The 15,120-nt window shown below is 50.3% G+C and overlaps 1 protein-coding gene across 3 annotated transcripts in view; it reads left to right on the top strand.

Annotated features, from left to right (window-relative positions):
* The window catches only part of LOC147610819 (S-adenosyl-L-methionine-dependent methyltransferases superfamily protein), a 37,139-nt gene that overhangs the window by 8,911 nt on the left and 13,108 nt on the right, over positions 1 to 15,120 (top strand). For all 3 annotated transcript variants that reach the window (XR_015263916.1, XM_086785428.1, XM_086785429.1), the window contains exons 3-4: positions 135 to 184; positions 668 to 717. Coding sequence is in view for 2 of the 3 variants with exons in the window: in XM_086785428.1 (XP_086641554.1) it covers positions 135 to 184; positions 668 to 717 (100 nt within the window). In the remaining variant the exon portion in view is untranslated. The remainder of the gene's footprint in view (positions 1 to 134; positions 185 to 667; positions 718 to 15,120) is intronic.

Genomic DNA, 15,120 nt, shown 5'->3' on the forward strand with positions numbered 1-15,120 from the left:
ATTATCCAATTTCATGTTATTATAATGCATGAGTGACTGCAAAAAAACATGCTAAAACCATTTGTACAGAGTGTGTAGGTTTTTGGTGTTGAAATCATATAAATTAAATCGTTTTTTTCCTTTGGTGTGTGTAGGTGTTAAGCATGTGGTGGATCTCTGTGCTGCTCCTGGTAGTTGGAGCCAGGTAGGGTTACCATCCCATGAATATTGTGGTTTTCTTTTTTGTGGCAAGAGAAAGGGTGAAAATTACCTCTATATCTTATATTTTGCAAGTTAAATAATTAGAGATCTAAGAAATACAAGGTCTTCAAATTCAAACAAATTAACTATAATATAAAGTGTTGTTCTGCTGATGGGGTCTTGCCTAGGCACTTACCTCACCACCCTTGCAACCCCATCTATTTAGCTCTCTAGTAACCTTCCCCGGTGGGCTTAATGGGAGAAAATTATCCAATTCTTTCTAGACCGCATATGTACACAAATAAAAATACAATATACCGACACTTAGAAAGAAAGAAAGAAATATATGTATGTGTGTGTGTGTGTGTGTGCATGCATACCATTTTGAAGAGTAGTCATTGGATTAACATAGGGTTGAGTTTTTTTATGATAGATAAAATAGGGTGGTAGCAGCAATATTTTGAATTTTGCTATTTGTGCTTTGCAGGTGTTGAGTAGAAAGTTATATGTCCCGGCAAAGGCAGCTCAAGACATAGGGTAAGGATTGCAAATAAACCTTAGTTTTATTAGTTTAGTGATGTTCCTTTTTTAATTATAATGTTTCTCCCTATTGTTTTGCTTTCAAGTAAATTTACCTTGCATTTTTTACAGCCCATTTTTTCATTGCTTCCCATTTGGCTTGAGAGGCCATGGGCGAGGGGCATATATTTGGTCAAACCTGGAAAGTCAATTTGTGCGCTCGCATGATCATACAATCATGGGTGGTCTAGATTAACATTCACCTGATCCAAAGGCACCACCTTGAACGTCCGACGTTCAAAAAACTTCCCAAAGGCATCCTCCAAGACAACCCAAAATTGGTTCGATTTCTTCCGCTTACTTGTGGCAATGGCTAGGACTACGTCACTAGTGTACACCATCGTAGTCAGCTTCAACTGCTCAACCACATGGTCTCAAAGATGTCATCTGAGGCTCCTAGACGTCCATGAATCAACCCTTGGCACATCATTGTATCATGCCAAGCGAGAACCTCCTAGACCGGTTCAAGTGAAGAGAAATCATGGTACTAGTAGCAGCGGGAGCGGAGAGATGGTGCTGGTGAAGACTGTTGTGGGATGGTGGATGAATTGGCCTTCTCCTTTTCTTTGCCATTCTACTTCTTTGTGTTCTTTGGACATTCCCTTCCAATATGCTTGGTGGAGTCACAATAAAAGCATTGTCCAACAACCATCCTGGCACGCAACGCTCTTCAGGGGTAAGGCGAAGCTCCCCACCTTGCCTTGTCCTTACGATCCTTGGCCTTGGATTGACTACCCTTGTCTTTGCCTTTTTGTTGCCCCTGTTGTTGAGTCCCACACTTGGAACTCTATTGTGTCTAGAGGGTCGTAGCAAGGTGAACCGTGTCTAGAAGATAACGGGCCTGATGTGCAAATGGTCGTAGCAAGATGAACCGTGTCTAGAAGATAACGGGCCTGATGTGCACGATATTTGCGTGCAAGGATGGTTTCAAACCATCCACAAAATGCTCAACCTGCTTTGACTGTTGGACAATCCTCGAGAGCATGAGCAAAAGCTTCTAGAAATGGATGAGATAATCGGTTATTGATTCGTCATGTTTCTGCATAAAATGCTTCCACTTTTTCTTCAAATCACTTTGGTAATCTACGGGAATAAACTACTTCAAGACCGCCTTGTGGTAGTCATCCGAGCAAGTGACATAGTGGTGCCTAAGGTGGTCTTCCCACCACAAGAGACCGACACGTGCCAAAGCCCTACTCACCAAATGGAACTGAAAAACATCTGAACCACCTGTTGCTGCCAACGAGGCATGCAGGTCCAATTGGTGATGACTTCTCCGTCCATCTTCTTGTTGGGAGGCCTCAGAAGCTTGAATACATGCACTCTGCAGTGTAGTGCATGGTGACAAACTGGCTCATCATCATCAGTGCAACATTGTACAGCATTAGTTCCATTCAGGATGATATTTGTCGTATGCCGTGACCCCATTGTAATCCTTAGTCTAGGATAAGTCAGGCACGAGCTACGTAGGTCATTCTTAGCCATAGCAAGTCAGTCAGTTAGTCTAAGTCCCTTAACCCACTTAAAGAGATGCATTCATGTATATACAGTCAGTAGAAACCTTAGGGTTTGCATTAGAAAGCATTCTGCATTCTCTGCATATTGCACATCATTCATAAATTGCATCTAGACCATGGCAAACACCCCAGATATCATCTAGTATTTATCATGATATTTACTAGGAATTTTCTGGTAATTTGCCCATCATTTTCAGCATTTTATACATATTTCATGCATTTAATGTGGACATGAGCAGTCGGCCAACTTTGTAGCTAGCCGACTGGCTCTTGTGGAGCATAAGCGATTGCAATTTCAGCCACCATCCCTCAGCGTTTGTCTCCTACAGCCCTAGGCGCCTCAAACGCATGAGCATTCAGCACTTCTACAATCAGCAAAACGCATCAGTTCAGCATTCAGCCAGCAGTTCACCTTGTGTTTTCTGCATCCATACAGTTTTCTACATTCATCATCTTGTCGTTTTGCTCCAGCCACTTGGTGAAGGTAGAACGCAGCATTCATAAACATTTACAGCATTCATACTCAGTCTAGAACAGTCCCAAACAGCCCCTCTCTCAGCCTCAGCTTTGCATCCCCTTCTCATTCCATTGGGAAGAGTGCATAGGCTCGAGATTGGACATCTTTGGTGCTTCTACAGCAGTGTACAGTTCAGCCCAACACTTGGTCTTCAGAGGTCTTGCGTTTGGCTTATCGTGAGTCACATCGTCAGTCTCTTTAAAGATAATAAAGCAAATACTTTCTCGGTAACGGGATAGGGGGTCCTTCAGTGGGTAATTCGGGACCCCATACGGTGTACAGTTTCTCTCTCTCTCTCTCTCTCTCTCTCTCTACATCTCTTTAAAGTTTGAAGTCATTAAAGTGGATTGCTAAACTCGCGAAACTCAGGATACAGAAGACGGTGTGAGCATTTGTGTGACAGGATCCTCCAATACGAATACTTCCGCTGCATGTTACATTGGTATCAGATTCAGCTTGTCCACACACCGTATCCTAGCGTGAGGGCATTCTTGGATGGTCAGATTGCGTTCCGGCACGACCACCGACTTCAGCATTATGTCTACAAAGGAGAGTACCCATCAGCCGGAAGACATCTCCGCCGAAGGAGACCTTGCTCTTCCGACTACAGCAGACACCATAGCTCTTCTTAGAGCTCAGAACTAGCTGCACATGGAGGGTCTCCAACTCTTAGAGGCAACAGCAGCACGTCCTCCTCTGCCTCCAGCAGTCCCCGACTACATCTTTCTCTTCTTTCAGATGGAACAACAAAGAAGAGAAGATGTGGTCCGAAGGAGAGAAGAAAAAGCAGAAGCAGAAGCAAGAAAACAACAAGAAAAAGCAGAAAGACGGGACTATGAGGAAGCCCAATGTAGGATCGACGAAGATCGACGTCGGGAGCACCAACGAGAGCTCGATCGAGAACGTATGTTACTTGAGCACCAAAGGGAAAAGGAGGCCATTCATCTTAGATACCAGCACCTCTCTTCATCTTCCCCCACCTCAGGTGCCACTAGCCATGCAGTCCGCAGCATCAACTACCGTCATTCGCAGGCAACCAAATTTCAGTAAGTATGATTGTAAGTGTGATCATTTAGCAGTTAATCAGTTTATTCATCAATTTACTGCTCATTTTTCATTAGCTAGGATCACAGATCCTCAGGATAGAGTCCACGTAGCGGCTCCCCATCTCACAGGTGAGGCAGTCACTTGGTGGCAGCATTGGTCTAATCTTTATAGAGACCAGACCACAGGTCTCACAACTTTTAGCTAGGATACATTTGTCCATGACGTGAAGACCAGATTCCTCGCGTCCCAGTACATGACAGGTCTGGCAGATGAGTTCTATGGACTTAGACAGAACGGATCCCCAGTGCTTTAGTTTTTCGGCAAGGTTATTACTTTAGCACAGCAGTTAGGGCTATCTGCGCAGGCCAAGATGAAGCAATTCATTCGTGGATTGGATCCTAACATTCAGTTCACAGTTCGTAACTTTGAACCCAGTACATATGACCGAGCTTTGACTCTTTCTCAGAATGAAGAAATGAAGATAAACGTTTAACGAAGGCAAGCCCAAGCAGTCATCCTAGTCCAGTACCAAACCCCAACATCAGTAATCCGCTGCACAGCTAGGGAAAGGTAATGCATCTTCTAAAGATGCTAAGAAGGATGGCAGTAATAGCTCCAGTTCAAGGGGTAAGAAAATAAAGAATCTAAGCCTAAGAAAACCCTCGATGAAAAGGCTAAAGTAAGCATTAATGGAGGTTATCTTCCTCCAGAGAAGCAAAAGAAGTATCAGTCAGAAAACAGATGTTTTTTCTGTCACATCATAGGGAATGGTAAGAAGGATTGCCACAAATGGCAAGTGGAACAAGCCGCTAAAGCCCCTTCTGCCACAGTTGCCACAGCCTCCCCAGCTCCTCCAACCCCGCCTACTACCACCAATGCGGTGTAGCTTTTACCTTCTATGCATCCTATGCCATCCGTGGTATTTGATGCTAAGCAGGAGGGTGAGAGCGATGCTGCACAGAAAAGTCTCATCCGAGCTTATGGCTCTGCCAAGGGCCGACAGTTTGTAGTCCTTTTCGATATGGGCAGTTCTGAGGATGCCATCTCTCCCCAGTTGGCTAACAAAATGAGCTGCACATTAGTCCCATATCATCTGGATGTGGACGGGTTTACACTTGGTCTCCGCACCCACATTTCTCAGAAGGCACAACAATTTGCCTTTGAAGTTCAGAAGGCCTCATTCCAACGAGATTTCATTGTCTCGCCTCTGTTGGGGTGTGACATAATCTTAGGAATTCAGTGGTTTCGTCAGTACGAACCTATTCCCAATTGGGGGCAGGACACCTTTATTATCTCTAAAGGTTTTCCTGAGCCTGTCATGATTCGAGGGGATAGGAGCATTCTTGGCATTCCTATAAGCGATTGCAGTTTCAGCCACCATCCCTCGGCGTTTGTCTCCTACAGCCCTAGGCGCCTCAAACGCATGAGCATTCAGCACTTCTACATCAGCAAAACGCATCAGTTCAGCATTCAGCCAGCAGTTCACCTTGCGTTTTCTACATCCATACAGTTTTCTGCATTCATCATCTCATCGTTTTGCTCCAGCCACTTGGTGAAGGTAAAATGCAGCATTCATAAACAGTTACAGCATTCATAATCAGTCTAGAACAGTCCCAAACAGCCCCTCTCTCAGCCTCAGCTTTGCATCCTCTTCTCATTCCATTGGGAAGAGTGCATAGGCTCGAGATTGGACATCTTTGGCGCTTCTACAACAGTGTACAGTTCAGCCCAACACTTGGTCTTCAGAGGTCTTGCGTTTGGCTTATCGTCAGTCACACCGTCGAGTTCTTTAAAGATAGATAATAAAGCAAATACTATCTCAATAACGGGATAGGGAACCCTTCAGTGGGTAATTCGGGATCCCATACGGTGTACAGTTTCTCTCTCTCTCTCTCTCTCTCTCTCTCTCTCAGGGGATGGGTTTATACATCGACCGCGGTACATGGATGTATACATGCCACACAGCTCTCGCGTTGCTATTGGACACCTACGAGTCTCATCACATCAGCTAGAGATAGAGGCTGGGACCATTTCAATAATCTTTCTTCAGTTGCAATTCTTGTTACACCGTTGGATTCCCCGGGCCCCGCCCAGCCATCCAACCGATATTTGATTCGGAAGAAATATTCACTAGCTAATGCAGAGCGGCACGGGTTCCCAGAGCTGAGCGGATATGCAGATTGTGCCGCGAGGAGGTGGAGACTGAGGATCACTTTGTATGTAGATGTAGAGCCCACCAGGGGCTCAGATAGATATGCAGGATTGTTTGAGGAGCACTCTTCACTACATCAGTTGATGGAGGCCTCGGACCAGCGGCAGCTTGGCAGACTACTACTAGAGCTTCATAGTTCTCGAGAGAGACTCCTCCAGACACCCGCTCCCACTAGGGGTGGGAGATAGTCCCAGCTCACAGATTTCTTCCAGAGAGCTATGCCAGTGCCAGCTGATGTACCACGTGGGGTGACCGCACAGAGAGCAGAGGAATTGAGAGCCAGGAGGAGACCTAGACAGACTGGACATAGAGCACCCCGACTCCGTCACCCCGAGAGAGCAGCTATCCGAATGAGACACCAGATGGAGACATAGGAGAGGCTAGCTCGCTTTCATTCAGACTCAGGGTACATGTTCACGCCATTCACAGCCTCAGCATCGGCGATGTATGATATCTTCTCCTTTCAAACATTCCCTCCCTCTACAATGGGAGGGTCTTTAGATGACAAAATCAATCAGCTTGATCATATCCTTAGGGATCTTATCAAGGACCAGAAGAAGACATTGGACAGCACCATCACCGCCATCAAGGACTTATTGACGCGCATGGGGAAGCTGGAGGCCGAAGCGGAAATATGGAAGGAAGAGAAGCTTACCATGCAAGAGGAGTGGGAGAAGGAAAAGCTTGCCATGCAGGAGGAAATCAACCTTTTGAAGGGCGAAGTGGCATCCTTACGCGATCGTCCACAGGAGGAAGGAGAGACTCTTGAGGTGGACAAAGAGGCAATCAAAGAAGAGATCACCAAAACCCTCACCCACACAATCGAGGGGAAAATGGAGGCGGCCCGCGAAGGATGGGTAGAAGTGATGAAGAAGAACATCAAAAAGGAGGTGCAAGAAGATGTACAAGTGATGAAGAAGAACATCAAGAAGGAGGTACAAGAAGATGCACACATGATGCAGTCTACTCTTGATGAAGAGAAGATGCGACGGATCCGGCGCCTCAACATCCGAGTCACAGGGATACCAGAGAGCACTACCTCCACGCCCGAGATTGACGGGCGGAACCTATGTACCAAGCTAGGACTAAAGGAGGATGAGCCGCTCCCATTCACTAGAGTATGGAGGACAACCCCAAAGGACTCCACCAAAGGCAAGGCCTTAGTGCTACAGTTCCCGGACGAGGAGAGTAGGATGAGCTTTATGAGAAGACGGGCTATCTTGAGGAGCTTGCCAGGGGACCCCATCTACTTCGATGATGACCTCACATGGATGCAACTGGAGCACAGAAGATTATGCATGCCGAAGATCAAGGCGGCACGCAAAGAAGGGAAGAAGGCACATTATAGGGATTATCACATCTACATTGATGGGAAGAGGGCCGAATAGTGCCATCTGGCCTATGAGACACGGAGGAAACAACATGAAGACAAAGAGATACACATAGCAATCTGCGCTTACCACAGGTTGAGGGTTATCAGTGGGAGTCAGCTCACCGACAGGGGATGAGACAGGCCACCTCCCGAGGTTCAGGAGGTATTGCAGTGCTTTTCAGACATGGGTTGCATGAGCATGTTCGAGTTGTAGCACGAGACTCGGAGGCGAGATACATGTGGATTAGCTTACGCCTCTCGGAGACCAGATGGATTTATATCGCCCTTTGCTACTTTCCTCCGAAGGGGTCGCGGTTTGCCACCACCGAGGAGCCGGGTGGAGGAGAGGCTAGTGAGTCTCCATACTCTGTCTTATCTGAGGAGATCTTACACTATTTGACACTGGGAGAAGTCTTCTTGATGGGGGACTTCAATGCACGGACTCAGAGCAGACAGTGTGAGATCTGAGACTTTGAGGATCCCTTGAGACTAGAGCCGCTAGCTACAGAGGATACAGGGACCACTCGGATCTCCGCTGATGGAGGAGGTGACAGCACTGGATATGGGCAACATTTGTTGGAGCTTGGGGCCCGACACCATCTCGTTATTTATAACGGGATGACTCAGTGGCCAGATTCAGGTGGGTTGACTTGCTTTCCAGTGGGAGGCGACAGTAGTACAGTGGATTATGTGATGGGATCCCAGGAGGCAGCAGATATGGTGTCTCACTTCACCGTACCACCATGCCCCATTGGGGCGGATCATACATACCTATCCCCCACTTTCAGGAGCTTACTGGAGACCCACCCACCCATCATACAGCCACCACGCACTATTTTTCACTTCACTCAGGAGCTAGCCGAGGTGTACGACTATCATGTTCATGATCAGCTACTTGCCTTAGATCCATCGGCACCCATGGCCATGCTCACCTCCCAGCTCTCACATGTATTGTACTCCGCAGCCGCGAGGAGTTTCCCATACAGACAGGACAGCCACCTACATCTGGGAGCATGCCCCAGAACCGATGGTATGATGATGAGTGCAGAAACCTTTACCGCAGTCTCCGAGTGCAGAGGGCTCGCGGGGAGATCACCCAGAGGCAGGCAGGCAGGAGGATGCATACTCTCACCCGCAGTAAGCGGCGAGCTTATGAGGAGGCTCAGTACTGGGACACACATCCCGTGCTCATGAGCAGAGATGCTGCTGCTGCTTGGAGGAGACTCAGAGAGCCCCGTCCTCCCACACCTATTGCCGATCCTCAGACCTGGCAGACATATGCAGAGAGACTTTATGATGTGCCTGCACAACCCCCTATACCACAACCCACAGAGCCATGCTCCATAGTCTCCACCTTCTTCACCCCACCTATGGTTAGGAGGGCCATATGCCGACTCCAACATGGACGGGCGACAGATCATACAGGATTACAGGGAGAGCATCTCATCTATGCTATTGATACATTGGCACCATTTCTTGCTCATCTCTTCAACAGAGCTGTGTCAGAGGGGTTTCCGGCTGAGTGGACGATGTACACTATTGTGCCGATCCATAAAGCGGGAGATGTACTAGACCCCGGGAACTACAAGACCATCATGATTGGCCAAACTATACGGGCCAGTTTTGGAGGCAGAGCTGAGCACTTATGCATAGGTTGGGAGATTGAGAGCAGCAGGCCAGGCAGGCTTCCGTCGAGCCTTCTCGACCATTGACCACATTTTTACATTGAGGTGCCTGATTGATCAGGCCAAGGCACGGAGGCAATGGCTCTATTGTTGCTTTGTGGATTTCCGCAAGGCATTTGATACTGTGCCCAGAGAGTGCCTCTTTCGGCGACTACAGACACTAGGCATACCTTCAGACATGGGGCATATACAGGCTATATGAGCAGGTCTTTGGGAGAGTCCGATGCCCAGGAGGCTTGTCCGACACAATTGCTAGCACCATTGGTGTGAAGCAGGGGTGCCCGCTCTCCCCCACGCTCTTTGGGCTCTATATTGATGAGGTGGTCGATTACATCACACAGGGAGGAGGCTCTGGGGTTGAGCTCTCAGGTATTACTGTCCATGTTATGCTTTATGCTGATGACATCGTCTTGGTATCCGACACGCAGGTTGGGCTTCAAAGACACCTTGTGGCTCTTGATGACTTCTGCGCACAGCAAGGGCTCACAGTGAACCTTGGGAAAACCAAGGTTATGATCTTCCACACTTCACCCGCAGTCAGAGCCACACTACTCTCACATTAGCAGGAGGGCGGGTCGAGGTGGTGAGCTCTTATGTTTACCTTGGCATCACATTTACTAGCTCAGCTGGACGCTTCTCCATGGCTCAGGCAGTCCGAGACAGAGTGACCCGGGGGTATGCAACTCTTGCTGGCCTTGAGCGTCAGTGTGATCAGGCACATTTTCAGGAACCCCGCACGAAGGGGTGGCTCTTTGATACATTAGTGACACCAGCCTTGATGTATGCAGCAGCGGTTTGGGCACCAGGGCTTGCAGCCTCCACATGGGTACAGCTAGAGAGACCATAGATCTTGATGCTCTCGAGGATGATACGCAGCAAACCATCCGTCCCGCACGACATTGTTCGAGCTGAGTTTGCTGCACCACCTATGGCAGTGGAGGCATTGTTCGAGACGATCTCCTTTATATACAGGATGAGGGAGATGCCCACGGAGAGATTATCCCGCTGAGCTTTTGAGGCATCCAGACAGCTGGCGTCACACTGGATCTTGGTATGCACAGATGCTACAGTGGTTCTTTTTTTTTCCCGAGAAAAGATCCTTTCATTAGTTATAAAAAACGCCCGAAGGGCTACAAAAGATCCTCTCCTGCTCACAAGAAAAACAGAGTAGAGAGCAAAGCAAGGCAGCCAGGGAGACTCTCCCTAAGTGCTGAAAAGTACAAGTATCAGTACAAAGAACTGAGGGACTATATCATACAATAGGAGGGGAGAAAAGCCAAACGGGTGGCTTGTAGTGCCAACGGGGGGACCCCGCGTGTAGGGTATAGAAGGGGCCGCTGCGCCAGGTGGTGTGAAAGGCCTGACGCCGCAAGATCGCCTCATCCGAGTCGCCTTGGATGCGGTCATACTGTCCTCGCAAGATGTGGATCAACTCTTGCCAAATCCCCTGAACAGTCTTTGCTAGTGGCTCCAGTCTCCCCTCAAAGGCCCTGAAACACCGGGCCCTCCAGGTGAACCAGATGGTGAGGCTGCTGAGGAGCTCCCATCGTAGATCCCTCTCCTGTGTCCAGCTGGCGGACGAGAAATGGTGAAGGAACAAGGCGAGGCCGGCCCCTAATGAATCTGATGGCGTGGCTGTCCTGCTCCGTCTCATAGCCCATAGCATGCCCTGACGAAGTCGACCAAGCAGCGGCACCCCACGTATACATACCCTCTGGAGAGAGGGGGGCCAGAATACGCAGCATCCGCAGCCAAATTTGCTGCGCCTGAGGGCAGTCCATAGGCAATGTCTCTGTGTCTCCATAGGGTGGCCGCATCGGACGCAGGCCGCCGGAAGACCGCTGTAGACAAGCCAGGCGCCAACTGCTGAGCCCCTGTGGGGCGACCAGCCATTGGAAAGTCGAGATCCTGCGGGCCTGTTGACTAGCCCAGAGCCGGGCCCAAAAATCCTCCAAGAACTCCTGTGAGAGTCCCTGTAGCCGCCAGTGTCCCGCTGCAGCTGGAGAGACCATCCTCCTCGCCGTCAAAATATGCCGCCCCAACCGAACAGTATACTGAAAAAATGTAATCTCTGTGGCCTCAAGGGATGCATAAGGATCATGCCACTCGAACTCACCAGGGTCCCACTGGAGCCGGGCCAAAGGGGCGCGCTGCATATGCCCATATGCGCCAATCCGGGAGCACATCTGCAGGGTCTGGGTCAATATGCCACTTCCGAGAAGCGGCGGCCACTACCCGTATCCTCTGAAAGGTGCACTCTGCAACCAAAGGCGACTCCACCTCCACTCTCTGAAGTCTGCCCTCATCCTAAATCTCATAGTAGAGGCATCTGCCATCCTCAGTGCAAGCTCTGGCAGCAATCAGGATCTCCAACTATGTAAAGGCTCCCATCCACCGTGGGGCCACTAGCTCGATAGGCATGAACCACTCCTCTGTGAGTGCCTCCTGAATGTCATCCCTCATAATCAACCCCCCTCTGAAGTGACTCAGCCTCTCCACCTGGATCTCCTCTGGGAGACTGCAGAAGGCCTGCCAGTCTCCAAAGCTACGTGCTGGACCTGCCGCCAAAGGTCCCCAGGCTAGACGAGGCCGAGAACCCAGCATATGACCCTGCACTGTGCGAACTGCTGGGCTCCAGATGAGCGGCTGTCTGGCCCGCTCCTCAACACAAGAAGGAGGTCTCTGAGAGAGCCCCGGTCTCAGCAGCTCCCAAGCTCTCAGGATGCTCAAGGCAAATCTGTCCTCCCATCCTCTACTGAGGCCTGTCCTCCTCATCTCTATGAAGATCCATCGAATCTCTGGTGCCCAAGTGCCCCCTGCTGGGGGAGCCCGAGCCTGCACAGCCGCTGCAAGAGAAGCTCTTTCCAAGGCTCAGCGCCTGGAAGCAGCCCCCGAACAATAAGCTTCCCCAATAAGGCTCTACTCTGATCGACTGGATCTATAATGCCCAAGCCTCCCTGAGCCAGCGGAAGTGTAATAACTGCCCATGCAACCTTTGCCCGGGCTGGCTGACCGTCCCGCCCAGACCAAAGAAAGTTCCTGATCAGCCTCTGTACCTGGTTGATGCAAGAGCTCGAGAAGATCCAGCAAGACGTAATGTACCACATGGTCGCTAAAAGCACCTGATTTGCCACCACCACCCTCCCAGCCAAGGATAGTCGAGTTGTACTCCAATACAAAAGCTTCTTCCGAATGCTCAGAAGAAGCGGGGCAGTCTGCTGCTCAGAAGAAGCGGGGCAATCTGCTGCTCAGGTGACAAATCTAGTCCAATCTGGCATCCCAAATATTGCACTGCTGTGCCAGGAGGAATCCATCTAAAACCGGGGTCCGGGCTCCATGCCGGAGTGGGAGCGCTACTGATCCAAAAGGCCAATGCTCCCGAAGCTGCACTAAAAACCTGGAGCGACTGCTCTGCCCGAAGAAGATTGGCCTCCTGGCCATGCAAAAATAAGCCCGTGTCGTCAGCAAACTCAGCATCGAGCAGGTTCTCCCTCCGGACTGGGAGCTGGAGTCCTCTCAAACCAACCTCCTCTACCGTCAAATACATGCTCATAGCCTCTACAAAGAAGAGAAAAAGAAACGGGGCGAGAGGACACCCCTGACGGACTGATCTGGTCAGCTCAAAACTCGGCCCCCGTCCTCCTGCAATCAACACCTGGCTACGAGCTGTGGAATACAGAGCCGCCACCCCTCTAATCCAACCTGGCTCAAAGCCAACCCCTCTAATCCAACCTGGCTCAAAGCCCAGGCGAAGCATAGTGCCCTCTAAGAAACCCCAATCGACTCTATCGTATGCCTTCTCAAAATCGAGAAGCATCACGACCAAGTCCTCACCAAGAAATCTAGCTCGGGCCGTCGCCTCCCAGAAGGTGAAAATGTTGTCAAGGATACTACGCTCCTTGACGAATCCTGTTTGGGTAGCATGAATCAACTCCCCCAGGAAGGGCTGGATCCTCAAACTCAAGGCCTTTGCTAAGACCTTGTAGACAGTATTGAGGATCGTAATAGGTCTCCAATGCCGAATATCATCTGATACTCCCTCCCCCTTGGGGATAAGAAAGATCAAGCCCTCTGAAAAGCTCTGTGGCATCACCCCAGTGTCCAAAACATACTGAAAGCCCTTGCGGAGGCCTGGCCCCAAAAGGTCCCTTTGCTAAGACCTTGTAGACAGTATTGAGGATCGTAATAGGTCTCCAATGCCGAATATCATCTGATACTCCCTCCCCCTTGGGGATAAGAAAGATCAAGCCCTCTGAAAAGCTCTGTGGCATCACCCCAGTGTCCAAAACATACTGAAAGCCCCTGCGGAGGCTTGGCCCTAAAAGGTCCCAATAGCGCATAAAAAAGGCAGGCGTCAGTCCGTCCTCCCCTGGGCAACTATGGCGCGGCAGGACCCTCAAGGCCTCAGCAAGCTCAACCTCTGAAAGAGGCTCACCCAGAACTGTACGCATACGATCTGTGACCCTCCTCTGCACATGGGCCCACACAGTCTGTTTGCAAGCATCCCGAGCCTCAGTGGGGCTGGCTCCGCTGAAAGCAGGTCTCTATAGAACCCAGTGGCAATGGCTCTGATCTCCCCGGGCTCAGTAGCTACCGATCTGTCCGGCCTCCCAAGCTGACGGACTCTTGCTCGAGCACGGCGGGGTCCAGTAATCTCAAAAAACTCCCCAATCACTCTATCACCAAGTTGCGTCCACTGAGAGGCCTGGCGACGATAGTAAAACTCATGTCTCTGCTCCTCTGCCTCTCTAACCTCCTGGCGTGCTTGGCTTAGCTGGGACGCCACCCACTCACATGCAGGCTGCTGCTCCTGAAGGCGCTGAAGCGAAGCAAGGCTGCGTCTCAGCCGATGCTCCCGCTCGCGAATCTCTCCTAGCCGTGTCAAAGCTGCAGCGTGCAGAAAAGAGCTAAGCTCGATGAGTCCCTGGGCACACTGGCCTGCTGCATCCTGGTCAGAGCACTGACTATCATGCCAGATCCTCTCAATGTCCTCAGCGAGGCTAGGATCTGTAAGTACCCTCCCTGGGATCCTCATTGCAAGCTGGGCTCCCGTGTCCTCTCCTCAAGTGTCAAAATAACTGGCGCATGGTCTGAAAATGAAGTGCCAGCGAGAATGCCAATGGAGCCCCCTCGCTCCCCTAACCAGTCGCCCACATAAAAGCGATCAATCCATGATAGATTAGTCCCTCCCTGCCGGCGATCCGACCGAGAGAAACTAAGACTGTCCTGAGAGCGGGAGAAGGCCCCATGCTGCCATGCATCAGTGATACTCAGTGACATGCAAAATCGCTCCCAAGCTACAAGCTCCGTGCCGTGCACTGTAACATGACTGCCTCCCACCCTATCGGCCGGGTCCTCAAGCATGTTGAAGTCTCCCCCGACACACCAATGTGTGGCCTCTGGCAATGCATCCGTAACCTGGGTCCAGAACTCTGCTCTGGCACTAGCATGGTTGGGCGCATAGAAGTTGAGCACGCCCAATAACTCATCATGCATCCTCAGAATGACATACTGTGCTCTACCAGGCACAATGATCCCTTGATCCACAATGGCCTGCCGCCATACATCTGCAATGACCATGCATACTCCTCCCTGTCCACCCAAAGGACCAAACCTTGCAGACCAAAAGGTGTCCCATCTACCGGGCATCACCGAACCATATCTCCGGATGCTGCTCTCACCCAAGTGGTGCTCCTGCATCATCAAAATATCAATGCTGCCACCAACCAGGCATCTCTGAAGCTCTTGCCTCAAGCAGCCACGATAGCGTATATAATGTGCTCCGCCAAGGCCCTATACATTCCATGAGATGATCCTCATGGATGACTTGCTGAGGTGGATGCTGTCTCAGCCGTACGGCGGGCCTTCGCAAGCGGCTTGGATGGAGATTAGTCCCCATCCGAGCGGCTACGAATCTGCCCACCCGCTGTACTGCAAGAATCATGGATTAGGCGCCAGTGGCTGTGTCCCATGGCGACTGCCTCCCGCTCAGACAGAGCAACCTCGTGTGT

The sequence above is a fragment of the Cibotium barometz genome, chromosome 48 (assembly GCF_041138505.1).
Source record: "Cibotium barometz isolate CiBa-2024 chromosome 48, ASM4113850v1, whole genome shotgun sequence".
NCBI lineage: Eukaryota > Viridiplantae > Streptophyta > Polypodiopsida > Cyatheales > Cibotiaceae > Cibotium > Cibotium barometz.